This window comes from Lissotriton vulgaris, unplaced genomic scaffold (assembly GCF_964263255.1).
Source record: "Lissotriton vulgaris unplaced genomic scaffold, aLisVul1.2 SCAFFOLD_510, whole genome shotgun sequence".
Lineage (NCBI taxonomy): Eukaryota > Metazoa > Chordata > Amphibia > Caudata > Salamandridae > Lissotriton > Lissotriton vulgaris.
Window position 1 is genome coordinate 96,954 of NW_028246922.1, and position 19,384 is coordinate 116,337.

General features: G+C 49.9%; 1 protein-coding gene across 1 annotated transcript in view; it reads right to left on the reverse strand.

Moving 5' to 3' along the window:
* LOC147665686 (uncharacterized) overlaps positions 1–19,384 on the reverse strand; it is a 59,938-nt gene that overhangs the window by 20,857 nt on the left and 19,697 nt on the right. Inside the window, exon 2 of the mRNA XM_086949594.1 lies at positions 13,287–13,379. Coding sequence (XP_086805720.1) covers positions 13,287–13,379 — 93 coding nt within the window. The remainder of the gene's footprint in view (positions 1–13,286; positions 13,380–19,384) is intronic.

A 19,384-nucleotide genomic window follows, 5' to 3' on the forward strand; every position in this document is an offset into this window, starting at 1 on the left:
TTATAAGCAGCCTGGCAAATACGGGCTTAAAGCAGCTTTGGGATACCTCAACATATCACACAATGCTCAAAAATCTGGTCAAGAAATCAATCAAACAACTCTCGTGGGTTCAAGATAAGGCAGGCAGCCCTTTCGAAAAGAACGCATGGCTGGAGGACCCTTAACTCTTATTCAACAAAAGCACCACAGAGCTACTTTGGTTTGGGTTATGCCAAAACCGTTTAATGTATTTCTTAAAGTATAGGTTGGGCCTGCTACCCTGCATTCAACACTTCTCACACTGGCTAAAAGACAAAGCAGGCTCCCTCTGTCGGTTATGCGGCTTAGTAAAAGAGGACATGCTGCACTTGCTATGCTCCTGTGGGAAACTGTTGGATGAACGGACATATCTGTTGAAACACCACTTTAATCGACGTAGGATACGCACACGAAGGAATGCAGTTCTTGCCTGTTTTGCATCACAGGACCCACAGTTGAACTGTAGTTTTGTGAAATTTATGAAGGCAGTGGAAAAGAAAATGCCAATAACTGATCCCTAAAGGTCTCCATACAGTTCAATAAAACAAAACGGCATCTATCGTCATGGCTAACTTAATGAGAAATATGAAAGCACCGGGAAAGAAAAAGTCACAACTTGAATCTGACTCTACACTATATTATAAAACAAAACTGTACCAATTTTAAAAGATTAATTTAATAGGATGCAATTTTGTGTCTAAAATGAACAGAGAAACTGTGATTGCGCTATGCTGGTTTTATCAAGTATGTAGTTTTAAAAAATATATTTTATTCTGATTTTGTACTACAATGGTTTTAATTAACTATGCTAAATAAAATTTACTTACTTACTTACTTTACTTACACAGGATCAGGTGTCAATGTGATGCCATGCTGTGCACACAGGAGCAGGTGTCAATATGAAGTCATGCTGTGCACACAGGATCAGGTGTCAATGTGATGCCATGCTGTGCACACAGGATCAGGTGTCAATGATGTCATACTGTGCACACAGGATCAGATGTCGATGTGATGTCATGCTGTGCACACAGGATCAGGTGTCAATGTGATGTCATGCTGTGCGCACAGGATCAGGTGTCAATATGAAGTCATGCTGTGCACACAGGATCAGGTGTCAATGTGATGCCATGCTGTGCACACAGGATCAGGTGTCAATGATGTCATACTGTGCACACAGGATCAGATGTCGATGTGATGTCATGCTGTGCACACAGGATCAGGTGTCAATGTGATGTCATGCTGTGCACACAGGATCAGGTGTCAATGATGTCATACTGTGCACACAGGATCAGGTGTCAATGTGATGTCATGCTGTGCACACAGGATCAGGTGTCAATGTGATGTCATGCTGTGCTCACAGGATCAGGTGTCAATGTGATGTCATGCTGTGCACACAGGATCAGGTGTCAATGTGATGTCATGCTGTGCACACAGGATCAGGTGTCAATGATGTCATACTGTGCACACAGGATCAGGTGTCAATGTGATGTCATGCTGTGCACACAGGATCAGGTGTCAATGTGATGTCATGCTGTGCACACAGGATCAGGTGTCAATGTGATGCCATGCTGTGCACACAGGATCAGGTGTCAATGTGATGTCACGCTGTGCACACAGGATCAGGTGTCAATGTGATGTCATGCTGTGCACACAGGATCAGGTGTCAATGTGATGTCATGCTGTGCACACAGGATCAGGTGTCAATGTGATGTCATGCTGTGCTCACAGGATCAGGTGTCAATATGAAGTCATGCTGTGCACACAGGATCAGGTGTCAATGTGATGCCATGCTGTGCACACAGGATCAGGTGTCAATGATGTCATACTGTGCACACAGGATCAGGTGTCAATGATGTCATACTGTGCACACAGGATCAGATGTCGATGTGATGTCATGCTGTGCACACAGGATCAGGTGTCAATGTGATGTCATGCTGTGCGCACAGGATCAGGTGTCAATATGAAGTCATGCTGTGCACACAGGATCAGGTGTCAATGTGATGCCATGCTGTGCACACAGGATCAGGTGTCAATGATGTCATACTGTGCACACAGGATCAGATGTCAATGTGATGTCATGCTGTGCACACAGGATCAGGTGTCAATGTGATGTCATGCTGTGCACACAGGATCAGGTGTCAATGATGTCATACTGTGCACACAGGATCAGGTGTCAATGTGATGTCATGCTGTGCACACAGGATCAGGTGTCAATGTGATGTCATGCTGTGCTCACAGGATCAGGTGTCAATGTGATGTCATGCTGTGCACACAGGATCAGGTGTCAATGTGATGTCATGCTGTGCACACAGGATCAGGTGTCAATGATGTCATACTGTGCACACAGGATCAGGTGTCAATGTGATGTCATGCTGTGCACACAGGATCAGGTGTCAATGTGATGTCATGCTGTGCACACAGGATCAGGTGTCAATGTGATGCCATGCTGTGCACACAGGATCAGGTGTCAATGTGATGTCACGCTGTGCACACAGGATCAGGTGTCAATGTGATGTCATGCTGTGCACACAGGATCAGGTGTCAATGTGATGTCATACTGCCAATGTCGGACAGAGACTTTGTAAACAGATGAATTCAGAAGGGCAGCTACACAAGAGTGTGAAAATGGGTTGCTCTGATATTTATCATCCGTAATTAAAAAGATGCACACCTAGGGAATTGAAATTACAGGGGATAGTGCAAAGTGTTACAGGTAAAGCTCTCCCTACTATGGCTAAAGTCATAGGTAAGTACTGTTTTCTTTGTCAGGGCCAGTGCAAACAGTACAAGTAAAGACGTCCTTACCAGGGCTAGTTTATCCACCTATCCCGTCTAAGTAATGTTTTCTCAAATAGGGCTAGTGCAAACACGGTTACAGGTTGTAGGAAGTTGGCTCTGTATAGGATATTGCCACTAGGTGGTAATACCGTGCAGAGAGTCCAGGGGTTCACCAAAAGTATACAGGGTTTAATGTAAAACCCAAAGTGCTCAATTAGTGTTAGTGTGGGCGAGAAGCTCTTGTTCTCGCCTACAATTTTGTTCTCTCCCGTTTCCTTTGTTTTAATTCACATCCATGCGTCCACAAGCATGAATCTTTATTCCTCGCTCTAGGAAACTTGCCCCCTCCCCCACGCCACTTCTGTCCTGAGGAAGACACGGTTTAAGGTTCAAGTGATACCTACTAATATTTCGGGGTCGAAACGTTGACAACCTACACACCCGCCAGCTTTTGCATTGAACTAGGAAGCACCGACTAAAAGGCTCTCAGCATGGTTCTGTAAAAGTTGTGGACATGTGTTGCATTGTACTGCGGTTCTATGTTGAAGCCATTAACTGGCATTTTATGTTGATCAGGGTCTCCCAACCTACACTGCATTATTTCCAGTCCTTGCACTAACTTTCATTTATACCCTCACCTATCCCCTTGCCTTCACCTTTTGGGGCACAAATGTTTATTGTATAAAATATGCAATGCTTTTGTGATTTTCCAAAGGCACATTGTGATTAAACAACAGTGTACCTATCTGGCCTTTATTGTATTTCTTCATGTTTTTCTTGTTTATTTTAATCTAATATTCTCTCTATTTTGAATGAATGTGTACTGGGACCCCTTCCCTAAAGTACCTATGTCTTCAGGCAGTGCTAGCTGGCATGGCCCCCAGGCAGGGTGCCCTATCAACTTTGTTGCTTTCTCCCTCACGGGGGCCTGCAAGCTGCAAGGGCAGCGTCATGGTCCCAGTGAGGGGGGTCCTGATGGAACCTCTTCCGCTCCCAGGCCCTAGGTACGCAGGGTACCATTTACTAGGGACTTCCAGGGGGTAGAAGTACCAATTGGGGATTTGTTTTTAGGGAAGAAGCACTAGCACAGGGACCCTATGCACTACAATTGAAACCACATAAAAACCAGGTAAAAAGTGGGTGCTAACCATGCAAACAAGCATTGGCACAGCCAATAGGTCTCACCTTTGGGACCTTATAAGTGTTTAGCCACGCAACAGTTGATGTTGTTGCACCAAGGATATTGTGCTGCATAACTAAATACTTATAAGGTCCCAAATGCGAGACCTAATGGTCATGCCAAGGCTTGTCTCAGCTTGGCCTGAGTATTACTTGATCCTGATTGTCTGCCATTTTAGCCCCGCCCCTATTGATTAACATTAGCCATGCCCCTTCATTTGCCAGGTTAGCCCCCCCTGGAACAATTTCTGTGGACGTCCATGGGCACAGGAATTGCATTGTGCCTGGGTATAATACAAATCATGTACTGGGTTCATAAGTGCTTTCATTTGTTTTGGCTGCCCCTGACTTTCCTTCGTCTACGCTAAGTTTCATCGGCTGCACAGGAATCGAGAGGGTTTTAGCTGCGTGTAGGTTAGTGTTGTAAGGTCTTTTATGGGGACTTTTTATTTCCACTGCACTGGCTGGTGTTGTAAACCTGCTGTTGTGTGGACGTTGGTTTCCAGCATGTCGTCTTTCAAGTCGAATGTTGATGGGCCTAGAGGTAATTAAGTAGGCAGGCGATTGCTGGTCTCTGTTTTGACATCGTCTGCTTTCACAATTGACTTGGGGATGCATTTGTTGTCTATGTGCAGCTAGGTCGCCGTCATGTGTTCCTTGCGGCCTCAAACTCAGCGTGAACAGAAGAGATTACTTCACACCCGGCTCGTGATTTGTCAAATTACATTGAGAGATTGCAGTATATTTACAACTGGTAGTTAACAGTAAATATGCCATACATTCAAGAGATAAGTCACTTTAGACAATGCGGCAATGCAAGTTAATTGAGCGCACTAAACAGATCAACTTATATTTTCCAACTAATTTTTTATTTCGACTGTGCATAGCGTGGAATAAATCGAACTGCGAAATTCTATGGCAGGACCGGAGGCTTCGGATTATGCCTTACTTTCTTCACTTTATTTCTCACAGCAGCAAGAAAAACATGTAAAAAACTACTTTTCCCATGAACATCAGGGAAAAAACAGGAAACTGAACAGTAAGTCCTTTCTCAGTCTCTATGCACCGGCAGCAACCATCATGCCTTGCAACCACTTCCTCTTCCTTCGCTGCTCAGCAGCAAGTTAAGTGGTTTTTTCTCTCTTCTCCTGGGTTTATGTGGGATTGTGTGGGCAACGCGTTGATTTGTGTTGGCGCTGGTTTTGCGACCCCTACAGGTCCCCTTTGGCATCGCGGGACGCTCCTGCGCTCCTTACGCGATTTGCAGCCCCAGCAGAGTGCGGTGCGCTAGGAGCGCCGCTAGGGGGCAGCGCTTTCTCTGCGTCAGGCGCGCTTTAGTTCGCGTTTTTCTGCAGCTTTGGCGCTGTCCCTTGCTACCCAGTGCTGACTCCCTCCGGGGTTGAAATTAGGTTTCCCTTCAATTCTGACGCCCCGAGTGGGTTGTATTTGGTTTATTGAACACCCTCACCGGGTCGTAATTGGCGCTGGTGCGCAGCGCTTGGGAACGCATGCTGGGTAGCGCCCTAGGAAGCAGAGGGCTGTGCGTTCCCTGGGCTAGTCCCGTAATTTGTGCCTTTGGGCCGCCACATCCTCTGGGTTGCCCAGATCCATATTGTGCCCTTAGGGGTCTTGTTATTGGCTGCGCTGTACCTCTCTCCTGTGGAGCCTAATTTAACTCATCATGCAGGGAGAGTCAGGCCGGTACCATGAGGAAGACCCTCTCTCTTATGCCGCCTGGGATGAGGATTTCTACCAGGCGGTGGACGATTCCATTTATAAAGCGGTGGATCAGGCTATGGAACCGCTAGAACAACGCCTGACGCGCGTTTAGACGAGGCGTACGCAAAAATTGCGGCCCTCATTCCGGCGCCAACTCCGAGCTCGGATCCTTCCCCGTCAACACTCCCCCCCCCGCCTAAAAAGGCTTGCGTTGAGGGGATCGACCCTGTCGCCTTTGACAAGGTCCGGCACGCCTTCAAGGCGCTTGAGGAACCGCTACCTGTTCCCGCTCAGCCGGCGATTGTCGCTCCGGTTACTCCCCGTACCATGTCCCCAGAGCCAAGGCAGGATGACGACTCTCCGGATTCGGAGGAGGAGGAGGCCTGTTCCTCTAGATCATGGCTGCCTTCCCAGCAGCCTTCTACGTCCGCGGCCCCTTCAGACATGTTGGACCCGGACAAAATCGTTCACCCGCGCTCCTCCGAATGGGTGCCGGGTGACAAGGTGGCTGCGTATGTAGCGAACCGTCTCCATAAGCCGGTGGACAAGGACGCTCGCAGCCGTCTTAGGGCGGAGTGTCCCAGACCTTCCCTAGAGGGGAAAGTGGCCATGACCCCAGATATAGACCCAAAGATGGCCACTTTTCTGGCGAAATTTGTAAAAGACCCCCGAAAGGGCATCGACCGGTCCTGGCGCACGTGCCAGGACAAGCTGCTTGACGCAGTGGGCCCCTTGACTAAAATCCTCGACATGGCGGAGGAGGCTAAGGTGTCGGGGGACGCCATTTCCCCAGAGGTGCTCTCAAATTGGGCGCAGCGGGCCATCGTGTTCCTCGGAAATGCTAACTGCGCGCTCTCTACTGAGAGGAGGAGGTCGCTGCTAATCAAAATCGACCCCAAACTGGGTGACCTCGCTTCTTCGGAGGCGGGCGCCGTGGCGCAGGGCGGTTTATTCGGCGATCCTTTTATTAAGGAATTGGGCAAGTTCGTTGCGACGTTTACGTCTTTGGACCGGGCCCAGTCCAACATAAAAAAGGTGTTTGCCCCTCGGGTTTTCGAAGGGGCCGGACGAGGCAGGGGCCGCTCGTTCGGCCGGGGTGCTCCCTCCGACAGAGGCCAAGGCTCCGGACGTGGACATGGACAGGACCATGGCTCCAAGTTCAATAACTTTTACCCCACCAGGGGTCAGAAGTTCAGAGGACGTGGTGTCTATCGAGGCCAACAGCAAGGTGGACGAGGTGAGTGTTCTGCCTTCTGCGACTTTACGGGTGGGAGGCCGCCTGGCGCAGTTCTTCCCTGCATGGCTTTCCCTTACCAAGGACGCCTGGGTACTACAGACGGTTCAGGGCTTTCAGCTGGAATTCCATGGCCGTCCCCAGCAGCCGCGCCCCATTACCTTTTCGCAGCGCGATGCGGCTTTGGTGCGAGACGAGGTTTCCGCCCTCCTTCACAAAGGGGCGATTTGCCGCGCATGCGAACACCCGGACGGCTTCCTCAGCAATCTCTTGGTCGACAAAGTAGATGGAGGCCGCCGTCCGGTTATCAATCTCAAAGAGTTCAACGAGTGGCTAATTTACCGCCATTTCAAGATGGAGGGAATCCACCTCCTGCGGGACGTGCTGCGGCCGGCCGATTGGATGGTCCGGCTCGATTTGAAGGACGCCTACCTGGCGGTCCCGATTTTCCCTCCTCACCGCCGTTTCCTCCAATTCAAGTGGGACGGTCAGGTGTACGAGTTCACCACGCTGCCCTTCGGGCTCTCTTCCGCGCCGTGGTGTTTCACAAAGGTACTCCACCCCGCGGTAGAAGCTTTACGGGCTCGCGGTGTCAGATTGATAGTGTATCTAGACGATATGCTTTTCATGGATCAGTGTCCGAAGCGCTTGAGGGCCCAATTGCAGTTTGCAGTGGACCTGTTGCAGGGTCTAGGGTTTGTGATAAACGAGAAGAAATCCCTCCTGGTCCCAGCTCAGTGCGCAACCTTCCTTGGTTTCAGCATAGACTCGGTTTCGGCTACCTGGAGTCTCCCCGCACGGAAAATAGGCAAGATTCGCCACGAGTTGCGCCAGACTCTGTGGGCCTGTTGTCATCTTCGATTCAGGCCATCTTCCCGGGGCCGCTCCATTACCGGGCGATGCAGCGGCTGAAGGCGTACCACCTCAGGCAGGGCCTCACGTACTGGTAGCTGATCATGCTGTCTGCGGAGGTGAGGGACAAAATGCGCTGGTGGCTGACGCACATGGAGGCCTGGAATGGTCGTGCCATATTTGGGTCGGCTCCCGACATTGTCATAGAGTTGGACGCCAGTCGCGCAGGTTGGGGGGCCCGGTGCGGAGAGTTCTCCACCGGCGGCGCCTGGTCTCCCCACGAGCAGTCTTTACACATCAACTGCTTAGAATTGCTGGCAGGCTCCTTTGCGGTCCAGTGCTGGACCAAGGAGCGGGTGCAGTTGTGTGTTCTTCTACGGATGGACAACGTGTCTGCAGTCCGATATATCAACCATCTGGGTGGCACCAGATCCAAGATGCTAGCGGATCTAGCGCGGGACTTCTGGCACTTCTGCCTAGACCATCAGGTCTCGGTCACGGCGGAGTATTTGCCGGGCCGCCAGAACGAGGTGGCAGATTGGCACTCCCGCCATCTCCTGGATGCCAGCGTTTGGAAGCTGGACCCGGAGGTATTTTCCCAACTGATGGCCCGGTGGGGCCCGTTCTCGGTGGATCTGTTCGCCTCGCGGCTGGACCATCAACTGCCGAGATATTTCAGCTGGCGCCCAGACCCGTCGGCGGAGGCGACGGATGCGTTCCTCCAGGACTGGTCGAGCAAACAGGGTTATGCGTTTCCCCCGTTCTCCATGATCACGAGGGTGTCGGCGTTGTTGCGCCGTCAGTCAGCGCAGGTGGTGATGATCACGCCTTGTTGGAGGTCTCAAGTCTGGTTTCCGGTTCTTCTGGAACTTTCTTGGGATTTTCCAATCCTACTCCCCCACTCTCCTCACATTCTCCTGAACCCGGACGGGAACCCCCACAGGTTGGTTCAGGAAGGTTCACTGAGGATGATGGCATGGCGGATCTCCGGCGTCGCTGGTCTCTCCCAGGCCTTTCGGGAAAGGCAGAGGATCTGCTCTCAAAGGCATGGGCGGACAGCACCACCAAGAGATACCGGTCTGCATGGCACAGGTGGCGTCACTGGTGTGTGCGACGGGGTCTCGATCCCGTGGGGGCGGATGTAGTCTTTGTCCTTAATTTCCTAGCCGACTTGGTGGATGAGGGCTTGGCCTATAGGTCCCTCAATACCTTCCGCTCGGCCATTTCGGCGGGGCATGACCTGGTTCAGGGTTCCCCGATTGGGGAGCACCCTCTGGTTTGTAGGCTGTTGAGAGGGGTTCGCCTCTCGTTGCCCCCCGAACCGAGGTATTCAGTCCTCTGGGACGTCAACAGGGTTTTGAATTTGTTTCTATCCTGGCAACCGAATAGGTTTTTGTCCCGCAAAGAGCTCTCTGCTAAACTGGCAATGCTATTATGTCTGATTTCCTGCAGAAGAGTCTCTGACGTGCGGGTGCTTGATTTTTCAGCGCGGACTTTCTCCCCTGAAGGGGTGTCCTTTACGGTCAGCAGGAGGACCAAGACCCTTACGAGGGTTATTTCGTATCCGGCCTTCCCGGATTCCCCAAAGCTGTGTGTTGTGCAGTGCCTCCGTGCATATGAGGATATGACTGAGGATACTCGCCCTCCGGGTGAGCGACAATTACTGATTGCCCTACGGAAACCGTACAAGGCTGTTTCTTCCCCGACCATCGCCAGATGGGTGCGTTGGGTAATGCAGGAGGCGGGGATTGACACAAAACAGTTTGGTGCTCATTCAGCTAGGGGAGCCATGGCCTCGAAAGCCTTTGCGCTGGGGGCTTGGTTGGAGGACCTGATGAGGGCCGCGGACTGGTCCTCGGACTCCACCTTCAAGAGGTTTTATTTTAAGCCAGTAATAGAAGTGGCTCGGCTTGTGGTCGATAAGCTTTGAACTGGCATAATCCGAAGCCTCCGGTCCTGCCATAGAATGAGAATTTGCCTAGCCTTGGTGCTGGTAAGCTCCAATTCTATTAAGGACTCGGAGGCGAGGATTATCCCCCCCTGGGACTTCCTGGAAGTGACCCCTCCCCGTATGGACCGTAAGTAATCTATTTACGTGGTTTTCATGCAGTTCTTAATGGTACTGTTCTTACCTGAATTGTATTATGTACCTGATGTTCCTAGAGATCGGGTCCTAACTCTGATATTTTCTTCCAGGGACTGATGGACCGAAACAGGATGCGTGAAGTTGACGGACAGAGTGCTTCGCGCGAAGAAAGAGGAAGTGGTTGCAAGGCATGATGGTTGCTGCCGGTGCATAGAGACTGAGAAAGGACTTACTGTTCAGTTTCCTGTTTTTTCCCTGATGTTCATGGGAAAAGTAGTTTTTTACATGTTTTTCTTGCTGCTCTGAGAAATAAAGTGAAGAAAGTAAGGCATAATCCTCGCCTCCGAGTCCTTAATAGAATTGGAACTTACCAGCACCAAGGCTAGGCAAATTCTCATTCAACCATTAATTACGCTTGTTTTATTGTATGTTTTTGTAGTAGTGATGTACGGGGTGGAGGTGTTCTGTCTCTAAGCAGGTTTCGCTGCAGCAAATGTGCGCTCACTACGCCCGGTGGAACAGCCTTGTAGGCACTTGTGAGAAATGCAGCGGTTGAGGTGCACGCAAGCGAGATTAATTCATGGAACGTTATGCGCGCACGAGACAGGATGTCAAAGGCGCTGACTAGGTGCATAACATTTACACCCGAATAGTCACTGCTGGTTTGTCGGAGTTGCGCGGTTGTACAGTCTCTCAATTGATTTCATACGTTATTTTGACTTCTCCAAGAATGGTTCTTTCCACTTCGCTGTTGGCGGAAACAGGAACTCAGTAATGTCTGCTAAGAGCTAGGACAACCTACTCTTTAGGAAACATTACTGACAGCATCACATTCTACAGCAAAGGTACACACAACATCAAAGCGTAGTGCCTTTCTAAATGACGTCGTAATTTATTCTAAATTGAGATGTGTTAAAATAGGTGTGGATGGATTCATTACATTTTAGGAGAGCCTAGTTACATGGTCGGAGTCACTCTATTGCAGGCCATGTCTTGTGTGACATAAATATTGCCTCCACTCGATCGCCTACCGCTGTATTGTCACGATAAGTATTTGAATTTGAATTTGAAATTATTTATATAGCGCACGTTCACCAGCGGTTTCATGGCGCTGCAACTGACAGATATCTGGGAGGGAATGGCGGAGGTTAAATAAAAAGGAAAACAAGACAGCTAGTGGACTAATTAAAAGATTTTGCAAACAAATGAGCTTTAAGCTGTTTCCGGAATTGCGGATAGAGAGTTAAGGCTCTAAGCTCTAGAGGCAGGGAATTCCAAAAGAGTGGAGCAAGGGTCACAAATTTCGATCCTCCCCATTTCTTCCTCCGGAACCGCAGGACTGTGAGGAGGGATTGAGTGGATGAGCGCAGTTCCCTAGTAGGAACATAGGGAATGATCTCAGATGAGATAAAAGCCGGTGCCGTGCCCAGTTGTGCTTGGAAGGTGATAGAGGCAAGCTTAAACTGGACACGTTCACGGACAGGGAGCCAATGTAAAGACTTGAGGAGGGGAGTAACGTGGTGGAATTTTGGCAATTTGAACACCAGGCGCGCCGCCTGGTTCTGGATCTGCTGCAAACGCCTTAAGCTATATGCAGGTATACTTGCATATAGAGCGTTGCCGTAATCCAGGCGGGAGATGACCATTGCCAAGGTGATCAGTTTCAGAGCGTCAAAAGAAAAGAAACGGGACACCTTGCGTATAGTGCGTAGTGAAAGAAAAGAAGAGGACACCACAGAACTAACCTGGGAGTGAAGGGTGAGCTGGGAATTAAGTTTAATGCCTAATGTTTTTACTGAGGTAGACGGGACAGGTGGAGAGCCTAGGGATGGGGGCCAGAACAAAGAAGACCAGGGACTGGATGAACCACCCGTCAACACCAGCTCAGTCTTGTCTGGGTTGAGTTTCAGATGGTTGTGGTTCATCCAGTCCCGGATATGAATCATAATAGATTGGAAATTAAGAACAGAAGCAGGGGAAGAAGACAGATTAAAGACAAGTTGGAGGTCATCCGCATAATTATATACGGTGACCTCCATTTGCTGCAGTGAAAAAATAAGAGGGGCGATGTAAAGATTAAACAGAAGAAGTGAAAGGGAGGAGCCTTGGGGGACCCCGCACTGAACTTTCCGGAAGTCCGCAGAAAAATCACCCAGGCGAACCGCCTGGGTGTGGTCCCTCAGGAAGGAGGATAACCATACCAGGGCGGTACCCCCGATCCCCGCCGCCTTGACACGGGAAAGCAAGATGGTGTGATCAACCGTGTCAAAGGCGGCTGAGAGATCGAGGAGAACCAAAGCCTGGGTCTGGTTGGTGTCCATTCCCTCCCTGAGGTTGTCAAGGACCGAAAGTACTACGGACTCCGTAGAGTGTGCGGGGCGTAAACCGGCCTGGCGGGGGGCTAGAACCCCGTACTCCTCCACAAAAGAGCTCAAAGCGCAGGTGACGTGGCTGTAAGTAAGTAGATGGCTGTAAGTAAGTGGAGTTAAGACTAGTAAATCTATACGTATCTATATACACATAGCTCGAGGATGCAGGGGTAGGGGATATAGTGGAGGTGATATTCTGTAGGTTGGTATTGGGCAATAGTAGGTCGAAGTATGACGTGGTGATATAAATTACTTAAAAGAATGCTTTTAACCAATGACAGATCAATTTTGCCCTGAGCACCAGGCAATTGTACGCCAGCATTTGAACAAACCAGCCAAAGCTAATGGTAATTTATTTGGTGCAAATATTGGTCTTTCACTAATCAGTCGGCAGAAAAGTAAAGTTGCCCTGCTTAGTCAATGAGAATACATATCCAAAATCTCCCAGGCACCATTGCAACAAGCATTGGCCTCTTAAACATACGCACAGCAGCATTACATCGCGGCGCTGCAAAAGTGAAAGTAATCACAGCTGGTGACAAGAGTTGCACGCGACCGTAAAAAGTGCTCTGCACGTCATGCGTGCTTGTGCGCGTTCTAGCAAGCTGGTGGCCGGCAAGATAGCGCTTTTTTAAGCAGCTACTAAATGTCTCGGCCAGCCCAGCGCATGCGCTGGATCAGGCCGAGACCTAAAATGGCACTTTCTCGCACAGATAAATAAAGATTTCCTTACCAGGGCTAGTTTATCCACCTATCCTGTCTAAGTGATGTTTTCTTAAGCAGGGCTAGTGCTAACACTGTTAGAGGCAAGTAAAGGTTTGCTTACCAGGGCTAGTTTACCCACCTTTCCTATCTATGCAAACACAGTTTCCTTACCAAAGATTTCCTTACCAGGGCTAGCTTATCCACCTATCCCGTGTAAGTGATGTTTTCTCAGGCAGGGCCAGTACAAATACTGTTACAGGTAAGTAAATATTTCCTTACCAGGGCTAGCTTTTCCACCTCTCCCATCTATGCAAACACTGCTAAAGGGTAGTAAAGAGTTCCTTACCAATGCTAGTTTTTCCACCTCTCCTGTCTTCTCGGCCCAGTAAGCGAGATTCTGATTCAGGCGGGTTAGCAGCTCTGCCGCTTCCTGCAGCTCCTATATGAAATTACATAGTAGAAGTCAGAGGAATATAATATCTCACAGGACCAGATTTTCAAAATATGTCTATGCAGAATCCACGCCCAGGTGTAGTTCTGAGCCAGTATGATTCCTTTACAATGAGCATAACTAGAACAAGCATTTGCAATGCAATCGGTCTCGCATTAGGAAACTTTGAGCTATTGGTATTGTAAATGACACATTTTATATTTATGTGTTGGTTTTGAAAATAGCGAAATTAATAGCTTTCTCATTTACAAAGCCAATAGTTATAACTTTCGCGAATGTGACACCTATAGCATTTGGAATACAATATGTGTTGTACTTACGTGAATTACATGTATTAATATTACAAATAACAATGGCTTTTATTTTTTTAAATAATTAATACTTAAATAAAAGTTATTAAAAGTTATTGTATTTTATAATGGCAATAGCTTAAACTTTTGTAAATAACTTTTGTGAAGATTATGTCCAGTGTATTTTATTGTGACACAAATCCAAGAACAGAAGTGAAATATTAACATCTTTTTGTGACATTTGTAATAAAGCTTGAAACATTGTGAGAACATATTTGAACCAGGTGTTGTTGAATGGTTGCACAGATTGATGCTGTGGTGGCTCTGAGTGATGCTGTGGTGGCCCTGAGTGATGTTGTGGTGGCCCTGAGTGATGTTGTGGTGATGCGATAGATAGAGGGAGGGAGGGCGAAGGAGGGAGGGCGATGCAATAGATGGAGGGAGGGCGATGCGATAGATGGAGGGAGGGCGATGCGATAGATGGAGGGAGGGCGATAGATGGAGGGAGGGCGATAGATGGAGGGAGGGCGATGCGATAGATGGAAGGAGGGCGATAGATGGAGGGAGGGCGATAGATGGAGGGAGGGCGATAGATGGAGGGAGGGAGGGCGATGCGATAGATGGAGGGAGGGCGATGCGATAGTTGGAGGGAGGGCGATAGATGGAGGGAGGGCGATAGATGGAGGGAGGGCGATGCGATAGATGGAGGGAGGGCGATGCGATAGATGGAGGGAGGGCGATAGGTGGAGGGAGGGCGATAGGTGGAGGGAGGGCGATGCGATGCGATAGATGGAGGGAGGGCGATAGATGGAGGGAGGGCGATGCCATAGATGGAGGGAAGGCGATGCGATAGATAGAGGGAGGGCGATGGAGGGAGGGCGATGCGATAGATGGGAGGGCGATAGATGGAGGGAGGGCGATGCGATAGATGGAGGGAGGGCGATAGATGGAGGGAGGGCGATAGATGGAGGGAGGGCGATGCGATAGATGGAGGGAGGGCGATAGATGGAGGGAGGGCGATGCGATAGAGGGAGGGCGATGCGATAGAGGGAGGGCGATGCGATAGAGGGAGGGCGATGCGATAGAGGGAGGGCGATGCGATAGAGGGAGGGCGATGCGATAGAGGGAGGGAGAGGGAGGACGATAGGTGGAGTGAGGGGCGATAGATGGAGTGAGGGGCGATGGAGTGAGGGGTGAGGGAGTGAGGGGCGATGTAATTATGTGGCACTGAGTGGTATTGTTTGGAGTGTGCGTTGTATTCAGTAGAGTGTAGTTATGTGGTGTGTAATTATGTGGCACTGAGTGGTATTTGGAGTGTATATTTCGTGGAGCAAAGTGTAATTATGTAGCATATAATTATGTGGCACTGAGTGATATTGTGTGGAGTGTATATTGCATTGAGATCAGTGTAATTATGTAGCATATCATTATGCGGCACTCAGTGGTATTGTGTGGAGTGTGTTGCATTCAGTAGAGTAATTATGTGGCGTGTAATTATGTGGCACTGAGTGGTATTTGGAGTGTATGTTGCATTGAGTGCAGTGTAACTATGTCGCTCTGAGTGGTATTTGGAGTGGTGGTGGTTGTGGACATGGTGGTGGACGCGGTGGTGGTGGTGGACGCGGTGGTGGTGGTGGACGCGGTGGTGGTGGTGGACGCAGTGGTGGTGGACATGGTGGTGGTGGACATGGTGGTGGTGGATGTGGTGGTGGTGGTGGACGTGGTGGTGGTGGTGGATGTAGTGGTGGACTTGGTGGTGGTAGTGGATGCGGTAGTGGATGTGGTGGTGGTGGACGTGGTAGTGGTCTCATGGTGGACGTGGTGGTGGCCGTCGTGGTGGTGATGGACATGGTGGTGGTGGGTGTGGTGGACATGGGTGTGGTGGACATGGTGGTGGTGGACGTGGTGGCGGATGTGGTGGACGTGGTGGTGGATGTGGTGGACATGGTGGTGGTGGACGTGGTGGTGGTGGTGGGGGGGACGTGGTGGTGGAGGTGGGTGTGGTGGTGGATGATGTGGTGGTGGACGTGGTGGTGGTGGTGGACGTGGTGGAGGTGGTGGATGTGGACGTGGTGGATGTGGACGTGGTGGAGGTGGTGGATGTGGTGGTGGACATGGTGGTAATGGACGTTGAGGTGGTGGTTGATGTGGTGGTGGACGTGGTGGTGGTGGACATGGTGGTGGACATGGTGGTGGACGTGGTGGTGGACGTGGTGATGGTGGACGTGGGTGTGGTGATGGTGGTGGACATGGTGGAGTGGTGTGGCTCACTGGTTAGAGGCGGCAGACCCGGAAGCAGAGGACGGCCCGGGACCAGGGTTCAATCCCTGACGCGGCAGGGTCGTGAACCAGGGTCAGCGGACTCGATAATTCTCGCCTCGGTGCCTACTCTAACCAGGGATCACACTCGGCAACTCTGGGCATTAGCTTGCCTCATCTCCACAACGGCCCCCCACAAACGCCAGGGATGCCTGGTTTCACCTTGGAGATATCCAGGAGGGAACATCTCACGGGGAAAGCCAGGACGGGTTCCCCAGCGGTCTATAGCGCCAGGACGCCTCCGGGTAGCAGTGCGCTTTACAAGACACACACATTTACATTTACATGGTGATGATGGACGTGGTGGTGGTGGTGGTGGACGTGGTGGTGGTGGACGTGGTGGTGGTGGACGTGGTGGTGGACGTGGACGTGGTGGTGGTGGTGGACGTGGTGGTGGTGGTGGACGTGGTGGTGGCGGTGGACGTGGTGGTGGCGGTGGACCTGGTGGTGGTGGACGTGGTGCTGCTGCTGCTGGGTGTGGTTGACGTGGTGGTGGTGGACGTGGTGGTGGTGAACGTGGTGGTGGACGTGGTGGTGGTGGTAATGGTGGTGGACATGGTGGTGCTGTCCATGGTGGTGCTGTCCGTGGTGGTGGTGGACGTGGTGGTGGTGGACGTGGTGGTGGTGGACGTGGTGGTGGTGGACGTGGTGGTGGTGGTGGCGGACGTGGTGGTGGATTTGGTGGTGGTGGACGTAGTGGTGGTGGATTTGGTGGTGGTGAACGTAGTGGTGGTGGATATGGTGGAGGTAGTGATTGTGGATGTGGTGGTGGTGGTCGTGGTTTTGGTGGTGGTGGACGTAGTGGTGGTGGATGTGGTGGAGGTAGTGATTGTGGATGTGGTGGTGGTGGACATGGTGGTGGTAGTGGTGGTGGACATGGTGGTGGAGGTGGTGGTAACGTGCCTTTAAAATGCACAAAACAACATAAGGTTTAATAGTTTATTAACTTGGAACTGTTAATAAAATGCACTATATTAAGGGAAGCATAAAAGTGCGTTAAAATGATGTTCCAGTAGTGAAAATATTAAAAAGCTAGAACGCACTGTAACTTATTTAAACAATGTTATGTAGTGTGCGGTATATCCGAGTGCACAAAAAACCTGGGCTTGATGAAAAATTACCTTACACAGTAGGGAAAGTTCATAACGGTACACAACTGCATTATGCTCGGGAAGCATAAAAGTATGTGACGCAGAAGTAAGACCCTAAGTAGCATCAGAAGTCAGCATGAAGAATAAAGTAAATATATTTAAAATGCAGTTGAGGAAGCATACAAAGAAGGTAGACCAGTGTCTGGGGTTTGAGAGGAAAGTGTTAAGTGTGTCAGCATGTGGTGAAAAGCAATCAATGTTTAGATTGGGCTCCTGCTCGCAGATTAACAAAAGATGGCGACACAGATAGTGATCAAAGGCCTTCCTGCCGGACTGTCAAACGGAGTGCTTGAGGGGAGGTTTCCCACAAGGAAATAAATCATGGCAGCTGTCTGCCCTTTCCCACTTTTGCAGACCAGAAGAACCATCTAGGATTATATTATTCAATTTTAAAACAAGTGTTGCTCTTGTGTACGGCATTTAATAAAGTATATAGCGGCACTTCCTTACCGAGCTTACAAACTGAAGCACTTTTAATATAACCAATAGATACTGTGCCTTATGATGGTGCCGTTCGCCCGGGGATGGGTGAGAAGTCACTGCAGTATTGTAAACAAGTTGTGACAAGCTATCAGCGTACTGTGAGGTAAGTCAGGGGATATAGGTGGTCATCTGACAACATTTGTCTACACGTATGCACTGGTTTAGTGATCGGTACTGGGCCAGCACCCCTGCAGCCAGCTGCTAGAACAGATCAGAATGTGTCTACCAGGGGCTGCGAGCAAAGGCAGCAGCAGTAAAAAAGAAATGTAAATTGATACTTGTGTAGCGCACTACTCACCCACAAGGGTCTCAAGGCGCTTGTATGAATACTGCTGTGGAACCCATCCTGGCTTTCCCTGTGAGGCGTCCACTCCTGGGCACCCCCAAGGTGGAGGCCAGGCATCCTTAGCGTTGTGGGGGCCGTTGTGGAGATTAAGCAAGCTATTGCCCAGAGTTACAGAGTGGGACTCCATGATTAGAATAGGCACCGCGGCGAGAATTATCAGGTCCGTGGAATTTTTTTGAGCCCAAGACCCGCCGAGGCGGGGAATTGAACCCTGGTCCCAAGTTAGACTTCTGCATCAGGGTCTGCCGCTCTAATCATGCTGGGTGAACCCCAGCACAGGAGGTGGGCTGTGGGAGGAGGCGAGGGGGTGGAGAGAGCCTGAGGGGAAAGAGGATAGTGAAGAGGTGTGTAGTAGGTTGTATGAGGGTGCGAGGAATGGCCAGAGGGAAAGAGGGAGAATGATGACACGTGAGGCGGAGGGAGGGAAGTGGGCAAAAAGTGAGGCAGGGCATTGAGGCAGACAAATATCGCTGGAAAATAAAAGGGGGCCAGGTCGGAAAGAAGGGGGGGGGTCGTGTTTCAAAGGGGGAGCGGATAAGGAGGCTAAAAAGCAAAGGGCGAAGCATAGAGGTGAAGAGGGAAGAAGGTGTGAGGAGCAGGGAGCTGGAAGAAGCACGGACGTTTAGTGAAACAATAAAGATAAGGATCAAAGAGCAGTGGGAGAAGTAAGATGAAGGCGTAATAAGAAAGTGGACGGGCAAAAGAGGCACGGAGAAACAGAGAAAATAAGTTCAAGGAGTAGGGGGCGTGGAAGAAAACGAAGGAAGAGAGGCGAGAACGGCTTAAAGGCAGTCATGGGAGAGAAGAAAGGAACTAGGAAAGAGGGGAGTGGAAAAGCAGAGTGGAGAGATGGTGGAAAATAAGGGGGGAGAGGCAGAGTGAAATGGAGAGGGGAGGAGAGAGAGAGCGATGAGGACACAGAGTTGGAAGAGGCAGGGGAGGCTGCAGGAGTTGACAGGGAAAGAAGGCAGAAGTAGGCCTATGCAAGTTTTTGCTATGAACAAGAGACCGGCAATAATAAAAAATGCACAACACAAATGCACATAACAGACTTCGGGTAAAATATGTTGTTCATATAGACAGTTTCTGACGTGAGATAGGGATAATTGTTTTCGAAGGTTATCGTTTTCACATATTAAACCAGGTACTGTATCGATTTGTAAAGCAAGCGAAGTAGTTTTCAGGCAAGTTTCCGTTCGCAGCGCTGTAAGAACCTTCAACAAGACCTTCATTTCCGCATCTGAGACAGGGAAACTGGTGACTGAAAGACACTGGTTAAGATCAGAATAGGGACAAAAGCTAGTCGTGTTTTGATCAGGAAATATTTTGGATCCAAGGTCTGATGATTATAGCTCCATTTCTATTCTTGAATGGAGTGTGAAGTACTTACAGCAACTTCCTTTC